The following is a 20,124-nucleotide window of genomic DNA, read 5'->3' as shown; positions in this document are numbered from 1 at the left end:
TCTGCAGGCAGGCAAGACATGGATCTCCAGTGGCTGCACCCAGAGCTGTACCTGCGTCAATGGGGCCATCGAGTGCCACACCTTCACCTGCCCCTCGGACACCCACTGCCAGCACAGTGATGATGGCAGCAGTAACTGTGCCTCCAACAGTAAGGGAGCCACTAGGGGAGGTGGTGAGGGTGCGCTCCTGACTGGAGGAACCGAAGGCAGGGCAAGAGGAACCTAGTCTCCTGGGCCTTAGAGATCAGAGGTAGGAGGACCACAAGGGGAGGGTTCTGGGGACCCACAGCAGGGCCTCTGCTCAGTGTTGGTTTCCCACATCGACTTGGGAGGCCCACTCTTCTTCTCTCAGGAATTAGCGCACAGTCCGTGCTCACTACCAGTTTGCTGAACAAATAATAAAAGGAGACAAAAATCCACAAACAAGCTCTGTTTGTCTGGTTTCTGAAGGCTCTGCTTCCATCATCATCTCAGGCCTTCTCCACTAACACCACTCCACTTCCATTCTATAGCCCCTCCATGCCCAGCCTACAGCCACCTGACCGACTGCCTGCCCCCCTGTCTGCCTTCCTGCCTGGATCCTGATGCCCACTGTGAGGGCACCAGCCCCAAAGTCCCTGCCGTCTGCAAGACAGGCTGCCTCTGTCAACCGGGCTATGTGCTGAATAACGACAAGTGCATCCCCAGAATTGAGTGTGGCTGCAAAGATCCCCAGGGCACTCTCATTCCAGTGAGTGGGCACGGAAAATGGGATTAGTGAGGGCTACGGAGATGCTTCAGTGGGTGAAGACTTCAGTTCAAGTCCCTTAATCCAGTTAAACTGGGCACAGTAGTCTGTCTGTAATCCCAGAGCTCCTGCTGAAATATGGGAGGGGCAAACAGGACAGACAATCCTCAGAGACTTGCAGACTAGACGTTATGGTATTCATAGTGGTGAACATCATCAAAACCAAGGTGGGGGAGAGAGAGTTTGTCTCAGTGCAAGGTGGAATGCAAGGACCAACACCTGAGGATGCACTCTGACCTTCAGGAGTATATGCCCGCCCTCACACATACTTAAACACAAATGTGTGCACGAGCATTTTTTAAAAAGTGGAGTTGGGAGCCATTTTCTCCTTTTCTCTGTCTTGCTGTGTGATGCTCCTGTATATATGGCTTGCCCTGGAGTTGAAGGTTGGCACGTGCTAGACCAGTGCTCTGCAGCTGAGCCACACCTCTATTCCCTTGCTTGGGGATTCTAGACAATTGCTCTGTCACTAGGCCATATCCTCTGCTGCTCGTTGGGGATTGTAGTCAAGCTAGGATAGATCCGCAGCCAGAGTTGCAGTTCTTCTCAAAGTGTTTTCCAGTAGAATGGCTCAGTAGACGTGGAGCCTGCATACAAGGAGAGCAGATGGAAGTCCCTCAGACAGCCAGTCAGCCTGTCGCTGCCATCCTCACTTCCGTCCTCCTCTTGTGGCTTCTACAGGAAAGCAAGACGTGGATCTCCAGTGGGTGTACCCAGAGCTGTACCTGCAGGGGAGGGGCTGTTCAGTGTCAGGACTTCAAATGCCCAGTAGGGACCCATTGCCAGCACAGTGTAGACGGCAGCAGTCACTGTGCCAGCGACGGTAAGGAAGCTCATGGATGGAAGAATCAGAGAAAAGGCAAGAAGGAAATTAGTTCTGGGTGGGGGGTGATGGCAGGGAGGACACACAGTCCACACCCAGTCAGTATCTGCTGGATGAATAACAAAGGGCAGAGGAAGGCCCAGAGTTTGTTAGTTGTGCTGCCCACCCTGTTGAACATGACCTCTGCTTCCTTGGGCCCCTCTGGTTCTCTACATTAATGCCACTCTTTTTCCACCACACAGCTCTGCACTGCCCGGCCCACAGCCTCTACACCGCCTGCCTTCCATCCTGTCTGCCTTCCTGCTCGGACCCAGAGGGCCTCTGCGATGGCTCCAGCACCAAGGTCCCCTCCTCCTGCAGGGAGGGCTGTGTCTGCCGATCTGGCTATGTGCTGCATGAAGACAAGTGTGTGCTTAGAATTCACTGTGCCTGCAAAGTCTCCCATGGTAGCCTCATCCAGGTGAGCAGGCGTGGAGATGGCAGGAGGGACTGGGAGGTGGCTGAGTGAGCTGCTCCACGAATGTGAGAACCTGGGTTGAATTCCTACTACCCATGGATGCTGAGCATGGAAGCTGACTGTGACCCCAGTTTTCTACTATGACATAGGAAGGAGGTGAAGCCAGGGAAATCCCAAGAAAGGTGGGTGCCGACTATGGTAGTGTACACAAGCAGTGACTAACCACTAAGACAGACAGAGACGGAATGAATCTTGTTTAGTGCAAAGTGGAAGGCCAGGACCAAACCTAATGTCGACCCTCAACATGGATGTATGCCCACACTTTCATATACACACTCACACCTAGATTTTTTAAATTTAGGATTAGGACTACTTTCTGCTTTTCTCTGTCTCTCTGGAAGCTCTTATTCATGGCTAGTCCAGGGGTTTGAGTTGGTGGGGTCTTGGCATGTGCCAGGGAAATGCTCTGGAACTGAGCCACATGCCCTAGTGTTCAGTGGAGGATTCTAGTTCTCTGTTGAACCACACCTTTAACACTCATTGGGGGATTCTAAATAAGTACTGTACCTACCACTGGGCAACACCCGCCAACACCTCACTGGGGTTCTGGGCCAGTACTCTAGCTACTACTGGGTCACACCACCAGCTCCTCACTGAGGAATCCTAGGCAATTGCTCTACTGCTGAGCCATGCTCCCACCCCCTCACTGAGCATTCTAGTCAGACTCGATTATGCCCACAGTCCCAGCAATATAAAGAACGTTTTGTCATCTGTAGTTGGTTCACTCGGTAGACATGGAACCTGCAGATACAGAGGGCAAATGTCAGACTCTCGACAGAAAGCTAAGCTTGTCTTCTAGAACAAGCTTATGTTCTCTCTTTCTTTCCCTTCCTGTGGCTTCTGTAGACCGGCCAGACATGGATCTCCACTCACTGTACCCAGATTTGTGCATGCAAGGGAGGACTCTTTCAGTGCCAAAAATTCCAGTGCCCCTCAGGGACCCAGTGCGAAAAATATGAAGATGGCAGCAGTAACTGTGTCTCCAACAGTAAGGGAGCCCGTGGGATGGGAAGGACAGAAGCAGCTCATGGCTGGAGGGATCCGAGGCACGGCTCGAGCACTGTTCCTCCTCCCCGCAGCTCTGCAGTGCCCAGACAACAGCCTCTACACTGCCTGCCTGCCCCCCTGTCTGCCTTCCTGCTCCAACCCGAATGGCCACTGTGAGGGCATCAGCACCAAAGTCGCCCCCACGTGCAAGGAGGGCTGTGTCTGTCGACCTGGCTACCTGCTCAACAAGGACACCTGTGTGCACAGAGACCAGTGTGGCTGCAAGGATGTTAAGGGTGACCTCATCCCGGTGAGTTGGTTTGGAGAGAGAGATTGGGGATGGGCGCCCTCTGCCGTTCTCAGACTTGGATGCTTCTGTTTATATGGCTGGCCCTGGAGTGTGAAGGCTGGCAGGCTGTAGATTGAGTTTAATTATTTTTTTTCATTTTTCAAAGACGAGGACTCATACAACTCAGGCTGGTCTCAAACACACTGCATAGCTGAAGGTGACCTTGAATTCCTGGTCTTCCTGCTTTGACTTCCTGAGTGCTGGGATGGCAGGCTGCTCCACCATGCCTGGGTGATGTGGTGCTTGGGGTGGAACCCAGGCTTGTGCCTCATAGACAAGCTCTCTACCAGTTGAGCCACAGTCCCAGCCCTCATTGGGAACACACAGCTGGAACACCAAGTTAGAGGTCCAGACCAGGAAGACCTCTGCTGCTCCACTCCTCTTCTGCAGATGGTCTGGAAGGCCCTCCTCAGCAGTGTATTTAAGACACCAAGAACGAGCTGAGTGTGCTGTGTGCTCCACACCTCGAGGCCTACTGCCTGGGAGGTGGGAGCAGGAAGATCAGAAGTTGAAGGCTCTCCTCAGCTACATAGTGACTTTGAGACTGGCCTGAGCTACTTAAGACCTTATCTTAACTAAACAGAGCAAAAGGCCAAGAACAATGTCTTGAGCAGCAGGGATACATGGTACTAAGGTTCAAACTTCACTGTCACTGTCTTCTAGAGAAGGCTAATTGCATCCACGGTTCTTGGGCATCCACGGGAATTATGTTCTTGGTTCCAGGACACCCAGAAGATACCCAAATACACAGATGTTCAAGCCCTTACATAAAATGATGTAGTAGGCTTGGAAGTGTATCACACTGGGGAGAGGACTTGGCACACACAGAGCCCTGGGTTACATCCCCAGCACCACATAAACCAGGACTGGTGGTGCACATCTGTCTTCCTAGCACCAGGAAGATAGAAGACTCAGAAGTTCAAAGTCCTCTTTGCCTACATAGGGAATTGGGACCAGCCTGGTCTATATGAGACTCCATTTCAAGAAATAAGAAAGAATGTGAAGGCCATCTGGCTGTGACATCGGTCTCCACCGTGATCCCCACGGTTGATTGGGATAATGTGTCTGGATAGGCAGGTTTCTCCTTCCCCCTCACCACTGCATATGTTGGCTGCCCATTTGGTTGAGGAGGACTGTTTTGGTGTTGGCTTTGTGTTTTCAAGGGTGTACAGTAGCTGGTCTTCCCTGCTAGAACCTCCAAGCAAGGTCTCTGAACTGGCCGATAGCTCAGTCAGTCAGTGTTTGCCTTGTGCATGAGGATGCCAGTTTGATTCCTACAACCGCTGCAGAAAGAGCCAGGTGTGGGCCAGGGGTGGCTCAGCAGGGAAACGCACCTCCCACAGAGCCCAGTGACCTGACTTTGATCCCAGAAACCCACACAGTGGGAAGGAGAGAATGGACTCCTGAAAGAAGTGTCCTCTGCCCCCCACCCACGCTATGGCATCCAGGGCCCAAAATAAATGTGTTTTTTCTATTTTTTAAAGTCAGACATAGTGTATTTACTTGTAACCCAGCACTGAAGAAGTGGGGCAGGCAGGCCCCTGAGGCTCACTGGCCAGCCGGCCTAGCCTACCCTGCTCCAAAGGACAGGGGACAGTTCCTGAGGAATAAGCTTGTCCTCTGGCACTTCTCTACAAGCACATGCATATATGTGCGCGCACACACACACACACACACACGCACACACATACACACACACACACACACACACACACACCTCTACATGAATTCTAATAAGACTGTAAAGTTATACAAATAGCTCTGCTGTGTTATTTAGGGACAATGACATAAATGCAGATAGATTTTCTTTCTAGAACTTAGGGCCTCACTAACTCTACCACTGAGCCATGCTCTGAGCCTCTCACTGGGAGATTCTAGGGGCTCTACCGCTGAGCCACACCCCAGCCCCTCACTGGGGGACTCTGTGCACACACTCTACCACTAAGCAATACCCCTAATCATAGATGCATTTTTTGAACCATGTGGTAGTTTTATTATTTTATTTTTATTTATTCTTTTCTTACACAATACCTCCCAACTGCATTCTCCCTTCCGTCCCCTCCTTCCAGTACCCCCCACCTCCCCTTTTCCCCAGATCCACTCCTCCTCCTTTTCCTTTCAGAAAAGAGCAGGCCTCCCAGGGATATCAACTAAACACGGCATAACAAGCTACAATAAGACCAGGCACGAACCCTCATATAAAGGCTGGAGGCAATTTTTTCAACTATTCTCATCCATACTTGGTTGGCTTAATAGATTTGGGACCTGCAAGTAGGAGAGCAAATGTAGCCATTCCCACAGGAAGCTGAGCCTTTCTCTCACCACCCGGGTCCCCACTTCCTTTTCTCTCCTGCAGGCGGGCAAGGCCTGGATCTCTAGTGGCTGCACCCAGAGCTGTGCCTGCGAGAGTGGGGACATTCAGTGCCGGGACTTCAGCTGCCCGTCGGGCACCCACTGCCAGCACAATGAAGACGGCAGCAGCAGCTGTGCAGCCAACAGTAGGGAGCCGTGGGGAAGGGGAGTGGAGAGGGGCCCTGGTGGCTGAGGGAATAGGGCAGGGCCCCTGGCCTAGGAGAGGGGAGGGATTCTGGGAGACCAGTCACTGGACTGAGGTCCTTTTCGGTATTCACACTTCTTGACAGAATTGGAAAAGTGTACCATCTTTGGGGACCCCTATTACCACACTTTTGATGGCTTGAGCTACCGCTTCCTGGGCCGGATGAACTACTACCTCATCAAGACAGTGGACAAGCTCCCAGAGGGGGTGGAGCACCTGGTCATAGAGGGGCGCAACAAAGTGACCTCCACAGAGAGTCCGACTTTGCACGAAGTGACCACCATCGTCTATGGCTATAAAATCCAGCTCCAAGAAGGGCTTCTAGTTTTGGTGAGTAAGGGGCAGGACCAGACCTGAAGGAGCCACCTGGAGGGGCAAAGCCAGAGCGCCCCATTGTCGGGAAGTTTCCAGGGGTGCAGACTGCTCTTAGAAGTCCGAGTTGGTGTCACTTCATGGAGAAAGGTTGGCACAGGGCAGTGGCTGAACAAAGGCTGAGGGGTGAAGGGGAGCGAGGGGTGGTGATGCACACGTGAGCATGGAGCTGAAGCCGCCACAGGTCTGGTTTAAAAAACAGCTTCCTTTTACACGTCTTTAATTTTTAATATTTGTTTACTTAAATATTCATTTATTATTTACTTATATACTTGCGTGTGTGTTAGATAAGTATATCTCACATATGTATGAGTACCCACAGAGGTCAGAAGGTGTCAAGGACCCTGGAGCTAGAGTTATAGGTAGTTGTGAGCAGTCCAGCAAGGAAACCAAATGCAGGTCCTCTGGAGGAGCAATGACCGCTGTCAACCAATGGGCCTTCTCTCTCTCACTTACTTACTTACTGTATATGCACATGCATGGGCATGCATTGCCGTGGTGCATGTGTGGAGGTCAGAAGACAACTTAGAAGAGTCTCCGTTCACCATGTGGGTCCTCAAAATGGAACTCAGGTCGTCCAAATTAGTGGCAAGTGCCTCTGCCCACTGAGCCATCTCTCTCTCTGAGTTCTGCAAGGAAGGAACAGGGATATAAAGGGAGGTCTCTGACAGCGGGGGTAGGGAAGACTCGGGAAGAATATCATGGGGGGTGGGGGAGTTGGGCAAAGCCAGGCACAGACAACAGCAACAGAATGTGGCCCACTCGGCATGCTGTGCAGCTGCAGCCTTCCGTTTCAAGGTCAACAATCAGAAGGTGTCGGTCCCCTACAATCCAAACAACCACCTGCAGATCATCTTGCGGGCACAGCGGCTGTTTCTCATCACTGACTTTGAAATGGTGGTGGACTTTGACGGAGAACACAATGCAGGTAACTGAGACGGGGACCTAGGCAGCAGAAGATCCATCTCTGAGCCAGGGGTGCTAGCTCACACGTTAGTCCCAATCCTCAGGAGCCAGAGGCAGGAGGATCTTCGATGAGTTTGGGACCAACTTGGTCTACATGGTGAATTTCAGGCTATCCAGGGCTTATAGTGAGATACTGTCAAAGAAACCCAATCAAGCCAGGTGGTGGTGGTGCACGCCTTTAATCCCAGTAGTCAGGAGGCAGAGGAAGGTGGATCTCGGTGAGTTCCAGGACAGCCAGTGTTGTTACACAGAGAAACCTTGTCTCAAAAAAACAAAACAAAACAAAAAAATAATAAGGAAAAGAAAGAAACCCAATCAAACCCAAACCAAAACACTGTAATCTTAGCAGTTGGAAAGTAGATGTAAGAGGATCAGGAGTTTGAAGCTAGCCTCACCTACATACCGGTTTGAGTCCAGCTTCTCAAAAATGAAAACAGAACAATAAAACCAATAACCACAGAAAATAGGAACCCCATTTCCAGGATCGAAGATGGAAAGGCACGGCTCAAACAGGCAGGTTGTGGGAAGATGAGTTATACCTGGCAACAGAGCCCCCAGCCTGAGGAGGAGTCTTAGATTGTGGTGGGGAGACTTGAGTTTGTGGCTCACCACAGGGCACATGTTTTGTCCTGCAGTGATCTCCTTGCCTACCATGTACCATGGGCTGGTACGGGGCCTGTGTGGAAACTATGACAAGAACCGAGACAATGATTTCATGTTGCCCAATGACATGCTCACCTCAAACCTCAATACCTTTGGCGACAGTTGGGAGGTGAAGGTGGATACCCCCTTCCGATTGCCAAGGTGAGGGTTGGGAATTAGGAAGATGGCTAAGAGTCTATTTCATTGGAGGGTTAGAGGATTGAACCTACAACCTCATGCATGTAATCTGAGCCAAACCCCAGCCCCTCACTAGGGGATTCTAGGCGGGTGCTCTACCACTGAGCCACACCCCAGCCCCTCACTGGGGGATTCTAGGCAGGGGCTCTACCACTGAGTCACACCCCAGCCCCTCACTGGGGGACTCTCTTCAGGTGCTGTCCCTCTGAGCTGGATATCTCCTACCCAGCAAGTCTCTTTTCCAAGGCCTTCACCTTCTTTCCCTCGGTCTCTCACTGACCAGTGTGAACAGCTAGCTGCTCATTGGACATCCCCATGGTGCCCTTGCTTCGCCTTTCTACAGACTTGTTTTTTCTCAAGTTCACCTCCCTCCTGAGCCTCACACAACCCCTTACCATCCCTACTTCAGGGCCCTGCCAGAAGAAGACGAAGGAGAGGAAAATCCTGACCTTCTGCTCTCAGAGTGCAGCCCAGAGCAGACAGCGCTCATCAGCAGCACCCAGGCCTGCAGAGTGCTGGTGGACCCGCAGGGCCCCTTTGCCGCCTGCCACCAGATCATAGCCCCAGAGCCCTTCGAGCAGTGAGTCACAGGCCCACGACTTACAAGAATGCTCCAGATTCCTGCTGTGATTTTCCTCTGACCCTCCAGCTCTGTGGGCTTGGTTCTCCTCCCTTGTGACTTTGTTTCCTGCTGACCCCCAGTCTACATCCTGTCTTTCTGCAACCAATGCCTTATCCCCAAGCTATCCCTCCAGCCTGCTGACTTTCTGTGTGGGGTTCCGGCCCCCTTTCACTAGTTTATTTTTAATCTGTTTTCTTCTGTATTTATTTAGGTCTCGTGTAGCCCAGGCTAATATATACCTAAGGAGGACCTTGAATTTCTGATCCTTCTGCCTCCACCTCCCAAGCGCTGGGATTATAGGCATGGACCACACAATGCCTTGCTTCTGTGGTACATGAGTACTGAGCAAACACTACCAACTAGGCTGCACCCTTAGCTTTTGTTTATTCATTTGTTTGGGGGGATTTGTAGGGGAGATGGTATATATATGTTTGTTCAATGTACATTCCACGTATAGGTCAGAGGTCAACTTCAAGCGTCCTTCAGGAGCCATCCACTTTGGTTTTTATCTTTTTTCCTTTCTTTCCTTTTGCGTGAGCATGGATGTGGGTATGTGTTGCTGTGGCACCAGAGTTGAAAATCAGCGGTTCTCTCTCTCTCTCTCTTCTTCTCTTCTCCTCTCTCTCTCTCTCTCTCTCTCTCTCTCTCTCTCTCTCTCTTTCTTCTTCTTCTTCTTCTTCTTCTTCTTCTTCTTCTTCTTCTTCTTCTTCTTCTTCTTCTTCTTCTTCTTCTTTTTTTTTTTTTTTTTTTTTTTTTTTTTTTTTTTTTTTTTTTTTTTTTTTTTTTTTTTTTTTTTTTTTTTCTTTTCTTCTTCTTTCTTCTCTTCTTCTTCTTCTTCTTCTTCTTCTTCTTCGTCTTCATTCGAGGCAGGGTCTCACACCGAACCTGCAGCTCACTAGTTTTTGGCTAAACTATGAGAGAGAGAGCGCCCCATTGATCCTTCTGTCTTATTCCCCCCACAGAGCTGGGGTTACAGGCATGGGTGGGGATTCTAACTCAGCTCCTCACACCTGAACATCTCCCCAGCTTCCTTCTGCCTTGTTTCCTGAGACAAGGTTTCTAACTTGAACCCAAGACTTACTGATTAGGCTAAGCTGGCTGGCCAGTAAGCCTCAGGGACCGTCCTGTCTCCCCTTCACCAGCCCTGGGATTACAAACCCATCACCACACCCTGCTTGTTTTTAACATGGACACCAGGAAGCAAACAGGTCCTCATTCTTGCAAGGCAAGCACGCTGTCAGCTGAGCCATGTCCCCAGCTCCCAGCCCCTCGCCCGCCCGCCCGCCTGGGGCCCATTTCCAGCAAGGCTGGGTCTCTGCTCCTCCTCTCTAGCAGCACACCTACTCTCCCTTCCCTCCTACCAGGCACTGTATGTCTGACATGTGCGCTGGATGGAAAACCAAAGAAGAGGAGGAACTTCGCTGCCGGGTCCTCAGTGGATATGCCATCATTTGCCAGGAGGCCGGTGCCAACATGACTGGCTGGCGGGACCAGACACACTGTGGTGAGGCTCTGTTCCTGCCCAGTGGCTGCTGCTGACTCCTCAGGCATTCTGCCCTCTGCTCAGCTCTGCTGCCGCCACCCCTCACCGTGGCCTCTCGGCCTTGATTCTCCTAAGTTCAAGGCAGCAAGGGATTCCAGACTGACCCCTCTCCCGCCCACTCCTCCACTGTCCAAGCCCATCCCCCTCCCTCTGCCTGTATTTTTTGTTGTTGTATTTTCTCTTTCTTTCTTTTTTTTTTTTTTTTTTTGTATGTGTATATGTGTGTGTCCATGTGTGTTTGGGTGCATGCATGCATATGTGTGGAGACCAGAGACCAGAAGTCATTTATCTTGTTCTTTTGTTTGTTTAGGGGGGCAGTTACATTTATTTATTGTGTGGGGGGGGGTGCACATGTTCCACAGCCCACATGTGGAGGTCAGAAGACAACTTTCAGGAGTTGGTTCTCTCCGTCCACCATGTGGGAGGGATCCAGTTCAGGTCATCTTCACCCACTAAGCCGTCTGTCTCACCAGCCCCACCTTGCTTTTTTGAGACAGGGTCTCTTTCTCCTCGGGACCCAAAGCCTGGTAATTAGGTTAGGCTGGCTGCCTAGCAAGCCCCAAGTGTCCTCAGGTCCCCACCTCCTCAGGACTGGGATAACAAGCGCGTGCCGCCACACCTGGCTGAGAAGTGACCTCAGGTCCTCATGCTGGAGCAGAAGCACTTTACCTGCCCCAGCTCTCCTTCGGCCAGCACTCCAGGCTTATGTTGTGGGGCGGGGTTTTGGTTGGTTGGTTGGTTGGGTTTTTTTTTTGTTGTTGTTGTTGTTTTGAGTCAGGGTCTCTCTGTGTAGCTTTAGAGACTGTCCTGGTATATGAGGCTGGACTCAAACTCACAGAGATCCACCTGGCTCTGCCTCCCAAGTGCTGGAATTAAAGGCGTGCACGCCCAGCGTTTTTTTTAGATTTTACTTATTTTTAATTGATGTATGTGTATGAGTGCTTTCCCTGCATGCGTTCTATGCATCATGTGCATCCTGGCGCTCACAGAGGCTAGAAGAGGCTGTCAGAACCCCGGATCGGGAGTTACAGATGGCTGTACACAGTCATGTGGGCGCTAGGAGCAGAGCCAGGGCCCTCTGCAAGTGCCCTAACTGCTGAGCCATCTCTCCAGCCCCTGAGACAAAATCTTACTCTGTAGCCCAAGCTGGCCTCAGACTCATGGTGATCCTTCTGCCTCAGCTCTTGAGTGCTGGGATTACAAGTTTGAGCTACTATACCCACCCTAGCACTGTTGATTTGTTTTCATCAGATGTCTCGTGTGCCAGACAAAAGTCTTCAGGCAGAACTGGCCTGCTCGCCCTGGCTTCCCTGTCTACAGGGAGCTCTGTGCTCTATTGAATAACCTTATACCCTGCTTTCTGTTTCTCCACCACTAGTCCCTTTATTTGTCTGGCCCCAAGGCCAGCCAGCTCCTAACTATGCTTTTATCCCCTCAGCCATGACATGCCCTGCCAACACTGTGTACCAGCGCTGTATGACGCCCTGCCCAGCATCCTGTGCCAAATTTGTGACCCCCAAGGTCTGTGAAGGCCCCTGTGTGGAGGGCTGTGCCAGTATCCCAGGCTACATCTACAGTGACACCCAGAGCCTCCCTGTGACACACTGCGGCTGCACTGCCAGCGGCATCTATTACAAGGTCTGGGTGCCGGGGAGGCTGGGGTCTGGGTTAGAGAATGAGCTCTAGGATGAGTCTAGACCGTCTCCTGTCTTCGCTTCCTCCCTTCCAGCTGGGTGACAGCTTTGTAACTGACGACTGCTCCCAGCAATGCACCTGTGCAAGCCAGGGGACCCTGCTGTGTGAGCCCTACGGCTGCAGAGCCGCAGAGTCCTGCACCGTGGCCAACTTCACTCGAGGCTGCTTCCGGGGTGAGCAGGGATCCCCTCGCTCCCTGTCCTCCGCCTGAGTCGGCTTCCTGCTTGGTCTCAGGAAGTCTGCCCCCTCCTTGCAAGAGGGCTGAAAGAAAAGGACCATCTCCTTCCCAGCACTTACTCCAGCCATGCAGAGCTCTGCCCCAGGGTAGACCAGGATCCTCGTCTAGTGGAAAGCACAGCACCCCACTTTATGAGCAATGAAAATAGGGTTCCAGCCAAGCATGGAGGTGCACACCTCAATCCCAGCCACTGGGGAGACAGAGATAGGTGGGCCTCTGTGAGTGTGAGGCCAGCCTGGTCTACATACCAAGTTCCAGGCCAGCCAGGGCTACATAGTGAGACCAACACTCTCTGTCTGTCTGTCCGTCTCCCTTTCTGTCTCTCTCTGTCTCTCTGTCTCTCTCTCTCTCTCAAGGGAGGGGTTTGGACTGGAAAGACAGCTCAGTTTGTAAAGCACTTCCTGCACAAACCTGAGCTGGATCTCTAAAACCCATGTTTGGAAAGCCAAGCACAGGTAGAGAGATGGCTTAGTGGGTAAGTGTACTCACTGTTTCTGCAGAGGACCCAGGTTCAGTTCCCAGCACCCACACGGCAGCTCCCAACTGCCTGTAACTCCAGTTCTGGCCTCTGAGGGCAGCAGACACGCATGTGGTACACATCCATGCAGCAGGCACTCACACATACACATAAAATGGATCTCTGCAGCTGTCCGGCTTTCAGTCTAGACTAAGCACTCAGCTCCGGCCTTATAGGAGACCCTGTCTCTAAAAAGAATGAAGTAGACGGCACCTGAGGAAAGACCCTTGGCGTTGACCTCTGGACCTTCACACACGCATGCACACACATGCAAACACACACACACAAAGAAAGCAAATGGGGTTCTGGGGGGCTAAACACATTCCCTAAGCCCAGGGTAGCAGGCTTGAAGCTTAGATTGCTGAGTGGACCCAGGTCAGGCTCGGTGTCTGCTGCTTTCTCCCCTGGGGCCTGTCCCACAGCCAGGCACCCCCTGCACTGTGAATGTCCTCTGGGGACCCACTCGCAGCCTTCTGCCCTTGCAGATAGCCCGTGTCTACAGAACCCCTGTCACAACGATGGCCGGTGTCAGGAGCAGGGGGCCACCTTCATCTGCCACTGTGACCCTGGTTATGGAGGAGTACTGTGCACGGAACCTCGGGATATCCCACCCAGAAAAAAGCTAGGTAACAGCCACATCCCAGGCCTGTCCTACTGGCCATTGCTGCAGAATTACTCTGTTTTTAATTTTCATACACATTATATTATCTATTATATATCACAGATATGTGATAAGGGTGACATTGATAGTTATACTATACAATACTATTAATCTATTGCAAGATATTATATATAGTCTAAGTAGTATATCATAGGCAATATTGTGCATTATATACTATAGATTATATATAAAATACACAGTTATATATCACATATATAGTTTATGGTTCTATATAAATATTTTGGTTGTACTGTATAATATATTAATATATGTTAAATGTATAATATATAAATTATGTTGTATATTTTAGATAACATCCGTTATATACTATCAATTAAATAATATAATTTATGTAATATTATAGTATATATATTTGAGGGGTTATATCTATTTGTTGTGGTGGGGTGAATGTGTGGGTATCAGAGGACAGCTCAAGGAGTCATCTGTCTCCTTTTGCTGTGTGAAACCCTGGAGTCCAACTCAGGTCTTCCAGGCCTGCTGCCAGGCACCTTAACCTACCCAGATGTCTTGCCAGTTCATGTGCACGATATTCAGGCATGGTGGCACAGGCCTGCAATCCCAGCATGTTGGAAGTAAAGACAAGAAGATCAGGAGTTCAAGGTCATCCTCAGCTATATAGTGAGTTTGAGGCCAGCCTGGTTATATAAAACCCTATCTCAGCAAAAAAAAAAAAAAAAAAAAAAAACCAACAAAAAAACAAACTAAAATATGTATTACATAACAACATGGTGTATCACTATGTGATCCCCAGGAATCAGCCAGACAATAGTCCTGAACCTGTCTTTTGCTCATCTCCTAGTGGACTACGCTGGGATCTTCTCTCTAAATCGCAGCACTTGTGTGTGTGTGTGTGTGTGTGTGTGTGTGTGTGTGTGTGTGTGTGTGGTGTGTGCAGGAGCAGATGCCTAGTCATGTGTTTATACATATATGTGGAAGCCAAAGGACACCCCCTGCTGGTATCCTTCAAGCACAATCACTTTTTGTTTTTGAGGCAGGATCTCACTGCCCTGAAACCGGCCACAGGGAGTAGGAGGATGGCCAGTGAGCCCCAAACCTGCCTTCTCCTCTTCCCCGGCTCTGGGATTGCAAGTGCACACCCAGATTTTCATGTGGGTTCTGGGAATCAAGCTCAGGTCCTTGTTCTTTCAAGACAAGACACTACCAGCTGAGTTATCTCCCCAGCCCCGCCCCTCTTGCTCATGTGCTTGTTTTTATTGTTTGCAGTAAGGTGTAGCCCCGACTGGCCTTGAACTCATTATTTTGCTGAAAATGACCTTGAACCTTCTCTAACCCTCCCCCTTCCACTTCCCATGTACTAGGATTATCCTGGCTGAATTTCCACCCTCACCCTGTTTGCAGCACTCGGTGCTGTTCCTGCTCAGTACCTCCACCACCTTCTGTTTTTCCCTACTCCAAACTGGAATTCTGTTGTACCTCTGGGCCATCATTTTTCCAAGTCTGTGCTTGAGAGGCGTGACTTATTTAACATGTACATATCAGAATTCCCAAGAGGATCAGGTTTGGCGGGCATAGACATCTGCTTCCCTAACAAGCTTCTAGGTTGGAGGTGTTTGGGGCTGAGAAATAGTGACAGAGGACTGGAGTCTGTAGCTTGGTTGCTTACCTGCCACTCACGAAGTCCCGGGTTCAATCCCCAGCATGGCATACACTGGCCATGATGGTGCATGTCTGTAGTCATAGCACTTCAAGAAGATGAGGCAGGGGAATTGAGAGTTTCAGGCCAGCCTGGATTACACAGACTGTGTTATAGAAAAAAAAAAGGGTGGTGGTGGTGGTAATAAGGCAAGAGGATCACCTTGAGTTCAAGGCTGGTCTGCCTGGGCTACATGGTGAGTTCCAGGACAGCTAGGCTAAAGTGAGACCCTGTCTCAAAAGATCAAGAGGGCAGGTAGGGAGAGAGATCCAGATGAAACCTGGCATGAACAGCCCTATAGAGTCTTATGGGATTTGTGAATACAAATAGTAAGGTCTATAGGGTGAGGGCATTAAAATCTTCAAGTCCCTGAACCTTCTGGAGGGAAAACTAGACACCAAGAGATCTAGAATAAGATGCCTTAAGCTGACAGCTGAGGGCCAAAAGGAAGTGTTGGCTCCCATATCCCTCAGCCTCCCACCCTTTCACCTCTCCCTGGGGTGTGAGTATACACAAGCACAGTGTGCATGTGGAGGCCAGAGGACAACCTTGGGTGTGGTGTTCAGATGTCTTCGACCTCTTATTTAAGACAGAGGCTCTTGGGCCTGGTGAGATGGCCCAGTGGGTAACCATGGCTGCTTCCAATTTGCCTCCTGAATTTGATCCCTGGGATTTACATAATAGGAGAGAACTAACTCCTACAGGTTAGCCTCTGACCTACACACACACACACACACACACACACACACACACACACACACACACAGAGAGTCTCACTGGCCTGAAACTTCACAGGGGTCCAGGGATCCACTTGTCTTCACCTTCTAGGGTTAAAGTTAGGGTACGGGCTCTTGCTGGGATAACAGGCATGCGCCACCACATCTGACTTTTTACAGGGGTTCTGGGGATCTGGGCTTGTAAGGCAGGCACTGAGCCCACTCCCAGCACCGTTTCTGTTTCCTTTCTGCACTCAGAATCCTCCAGCTTACTGGCCATCCTGCCAGGCGTGTTTGTGATGGTGTTGGTCCCTTTCTTACTGCCCAGGATGTATGTTTACATGACCACAAGAACTGCCATGGCGAGGGGGAGTGGGTGAGTCCCCGTGCAGGGAGTGACGGGCCGTCGGTGGGTGGGGCCTATCGCACACAAAAGCCGCACTCCTCATCTGTTCCCGCTACCTCTAGGGAGAAGTGTTGAGACGAAATAGACATAGGCTGGAGGACACAGGTGAGAATCAGCCCTGGGGGCGTGCAATTCCTGGCCAAGAGGTGAGTCCTTCTCCAACGTGGGTTTCCTTGCTCTTCCCTCAGATGTTCCAGAGCCTGCCTTCAAAACCACCGAGTTCTGACTTATCCTCAAACAAACAGATAAAAATAATTTATTTTTTTAAATACTTTTTTTTAAACATTTGTTGTTGTGTGTTATGTGTGTGCGAATGTGGGTGGGTGTGCGCACACCTGCCAATTGCATGTCTTGAAGTCAAGAGAAATTTGTGGAAGTCATCTCTCTCCTTTTGCTCTGTGGGACATGGGCATGGAACTCAGGTCATCAGGCTTCACAGCAGACACCTTCTCCGCTGAGCTACCTTGCTAGTCCCACGCTCAGTGCTTTTAGATAGGGATTTCCCTTGATTGTGGTGGAGGCAGTTAGTCAGGGAGACAGACACGTGTGGATCCCTGAAGGCTGGGTGCTGTGCAGGGGGAGGGAATGTCCACATGGAGAGAGCCTTAGGTCTCAGGAAGGAGAATGTCACTCACTGAAAGCCAGTCAGCAGGCCTGTTCAGTCCTGGTAAGTTCCAGCAATGGAAGACAGAAGGGGCAGGGAGGAAACTTCCAGAAGGAAGAATGAACTCTATAGCCCCAGACCCCCCCTGCAAGACAGGAGAAAAGACTTCCTGTGCACATACTTTATTTTTTTTTTCTAGGACAAGTTGTTGTGTGACCAAGGATGACTTTGAACTCCTGATCCTCCTGCCTCTACCTGTTGAGATCACAGGCATGTCACCACACCTAGTTTATGCTGGGGCTGGAGCTGGGGTTTTGTAAATGCTAGGCAAGCACTTGGCCGTCTGAGCCATTCTCCAGTGCCAATCATGTATTTTCTTTACCCTAGAAACTCCCATTTTAAAAAAACGTGCGTGTGTGTGCGTGTGTGTGTGTGTGTGTGTGTGTGTGTGTGTGTGTGTGTGCGCACACGCATGTGTCCATGTGTGTCCAGGTGCTGCTGTGCCACCGTTACTGCGAAGACATGAGTGGACATCTGCTCACCCCAGATAGGGAACCAATGGTGGACCAAAGTGGCGACACCACTGAAGTCCAACTTGGTGAACTGATGGGTTTATTGGGGTTACTTCCAGGGGTGTGGGAGAGTTCACTTCCAGCGGCAGAAGTGACTCCAAGGGAGCGGTGATGGCTCGTGAGAACTGGAGACCTGGTGCTCCCGGCACAACTTGGAGGCAGCTGGACAGACTGGAGGGTATCTCTTCTCAGCTTGTCTGGGAGTGGTCTTAGCAGTCCTTGCCGCTGAGGTAGGCTTGGGAAGGAGAGGCCTAGTGCTTTGGTGGACGTCCTGAATTGTTGACTTCCATAGCTCCAGGAGCTCCTCTTTAGAACAGTCAGGACTTGGTTTTATTGATTTTATGCGTGTGTATGTAAGAATGTCTGCCCTGTGTGCAGACGCTCATACAAGCCAGAAGAGAACACTGAGCTCCTTGGACCTGGAGTCACAGGCAACTGTAAGCCAGCTGATGTGGGTGCTGGGAACCAAACTCAGGTCCTGTGGGAGAGCAGCAGGTGCTCTTAAGCATGGAGCCATCTCTTCCGCCCAACATCCTGAGCCCTAACAAGGTCCCCTCCAAAACAAGGTGTACCAACTAGGAGGAGGCTCTTGTACAGCCGGTGCACACTCCCTGTGTGCACTGGTGATGTAGTGGGCAGAGGACAACCTCAGGCCCTTCCACCTTTTGACTGAGACTTTGACAAGTAGCTAGGCTAGCTGGCCAGCCAGCTTCCATGTATCCACCTCCCCCTCCCTCCCACATCTCCACCACTGTTTTACAGTGGACACCACCACATCCCGCCACCAGGCTGAACCTCAGGAAGTCACTTGTGCAACAAGCACTTTACCAACTGAGCCTTCGCTCCAGCACACCCAGGGGTTTTATTGTTGCTAATGCACGCACACACACACACACACACACACACACACACACACACACACACACGGGTCAGAAGACAGCTAGAGGGAGTCAGTTCTCTCTTTACCATCAGGTTTGGCAGCAAGCATCTTTCCTGGCTGAGCCCACACCCCGAGTTATTTTTAAGGTGGTTTCAAACTTGCTACATAACCCTAGCTGGCCTTGCACTCACTGAGCTCAGTCTTCCTACTTCAGTCCTGAGTCTGGGCCAAGGCTCATCAGGACTCTTAGTTTCTCCACTAGGGGGAAGCAAGGCTATTCTGGGTTTTGTTTCTAATTGGCCTTCTCTCAGAGGGTGTCGGCCCCTCTTCATTCCTCCATTTCTCCATAGAGCCCGGCACTTGGTTACTATGGAAACTGTGAGTGGAGTCACAGGCTTTGGGAGCCATTCTGACAACCCAGGTAGAAATGACCACCTAGCCCAGCAGAGGAGGCCAAGGTGTGTATTTTGTACCCTGGGAGTCTGTGTCTCCTTCTAGGTTACTCCTTGCTTGCTTGGGTGAAATCTAGGCTCTAATGAGGAGCAGACAACCAGATGATGGACTAGAGACTGTAGGACCTCAAGAAACAGGGGGACTTAACCTGAGAGCATTGAGGCAGGTTGGCAAGTGCCTTGGGGAGATATTAATCTGTCTTGTGAGACAACCAGACCTGTGGAGACCTTTCCTGAAGCCAGCAAAAGCCAATATTAAAGTATTGAAAGGGCTGGGAGAGGAGGGTCCTGCATGGCTGTGTGAACCCCTACCCAGGAAGGCACAGTGCACCTCTGCAGGGCAGCCTCCGGCCTTGAGCCCAGTTTCTGCACCTGGCCTCCACCGTTGTAGTGCTCTGGTCCTTTGGCCTTCTTCTCCATTCTTCCCCACGCAGCTCTGAAGGTCGCTATCTAGCCAGGATGTCTGTTTGGCTGGAAAAGCTGTTGGCTGGACCAGTGCCCCGGGACACTCCCCTTCCTTGTGGTATTGAGCCCTTCCCACCCTCCAGGGCTATTAAATGTCACCCAGGGAGAGGGGACAAAGGACTTAGTGTGATTCTGTGCCTATAACCCCAGCACCCCAGAGGCTGAGGCAGGAGGATAGTGAGTTCAAGCTGGCCTGGACTATACCACAAGCCCTGATTTACAACATATGGGGGAGGGCTGGTTCACTCAGTAGGCGAGCACTAGGATCAGGAGTCTGTCTGCAGTGGAGGAGGGGCCCAGCAACAGGAGTGGTGGTGTGGGCTCACCATTCCAGAGCTGTGGGGGAAGAGACTGAGTGCCTAACCCTGCTGTCCAGCCAGCCTAGTCCACTGGCCAGTGAGAGACCCTGTCTGTCTTTCTCTGTCCCTGTACCTGGACACACACACACACACACACACACACACACACACACACACACACGGAACTAGAGATGCGGCTCAGTGGTTAAGAGCACTTGCTGCTCTTACAGACGACCAGAATTCAGTTCCTAACACCCATGTCAGCTCACAACAGCCTGAAACTCCAGCTCCAGACCTGGCATACTCTTCTGGCCTCTGCGGGAACCTTCATTCAACATGGACATAACCCCACACACACAAATGAACACACACACACACACACACACACACACACACACACGGGACTCCACAAAGGCCCACAGCATGGGAAATCATGGGCAGGAACACGGCTTTGGGATCGCTGTGCTCGAGGCTCTGCATCCCTCCACAACAGGGAGCTGCTGTGGAAAAGGCTACAGCTCAGTCAGACTCGCCATGTCGTGACCTGCCCTTGCAGGTGTCCCAGTGGGAAGGCTTACCCA

The 20,124-nt window shown here is 51.0% G+C and overlaps 1 protein-coding gene across 1 annotated transcript in view; it reads left to right on the top strand.

Moving 5' to 3' along the window:
• Zan (zonadhesin) overlaps nucleotides 1–16,551 on the top strand; it is a 106,353-nt gene extending 89,802 nt beyond the window's left edge. The window contains exons 79-96 of the mRNA XM_037198525.1: nucleotides 8–149; nucleotides 513–730; nucleotides 1,469–1,610; nucleotides 1,853–2,070; nucleotides 2,974–3,115; nucleotides 3,207–3,424; nucleotides 5,820–5,961; nucleotides 6,106–6,350; nucleotides 7,191–7,320; nucleotides 7,994–8,162; nucleotides 8,608–8,778; nucleotides 10,185–10,324; nucleotides 11,802–12,001; nucleotides 12,093–12,231; nucleotides 13,299–13,439; nucleotides 16,124–16,237; nucleotides 16,338–16,376; nucleotides 16,460–16,551. Coding sequence (XP_037054420.1) covers nucleotides 8–149; nucleotides 513–730; nucleotides 1,469–1,610; nucleotides 1,853–2,070; nucleotides 2,974–3,115; nucleotides 3,207–3,424; nucleotides 5,820–5,961; nucleotides 6,106–6,350; nucleotides 7,191–7,320; nucleotides 7,994–8,162; nucleotides 8,608–8,778; nucleotides 10,185–10,324; nucleotides 11,802–12,001; nucleotides 12,093–12,231; nucleotides 13,299–13,439; nucleotides 16,124–16,237; nucleotides 16,338–16,376; nucleotides 16,460–16,497 — 2,748 coding nt within the window. The 3' untranslated portion in view covers nucleotides 16,498–16,551. The remainder of the gene's footprint in view (nucleotides 1–7; nucleotides 150–512; nucleotides 731–1,468; nucleotides 1,611–1,852; nucleotides 2,071–2,973; nucleotides 3,116–3,206; nucleotides 3,425–5,819; nucleotides 5,962–6,105; nucleotides 6,351–7,190; nucleotides 7,321–7,993; nucleotides 8,163–8,607; nucleotides 8,779–10,184; nucleotides 10,325–11,801; nucleotides 12,002–12,092; nucleotides 12,232–13,298; nucleotides 13,440–16,123; nucleotides 16,238–16,337; nucleotides 16,377–16,459) is intronic.
• The last annotated feature ends 3,573 nt before the right edge of the window (nucleotides 16,552–20,124 follow it).

Source organism: Peromyscus leucopus, chromosome 23 (genome assembly GCF_004664715.2).
Source record: "Peromyscus leucopus breed LL Stock chromosome 23, UCI_PerLeu_2.1, whole genome shotgun sequence".
In the NCBI taxonomy this organism is placed as follows: Eukaryota; Metazoa; Chordata; class Mammalia; order Rodentia; family Cricetidae; genus Peromyscus; species Peromyscus leucopus.
This window is presented reverse-complemented; position numbering and strand designations above follow the sequence as displayed.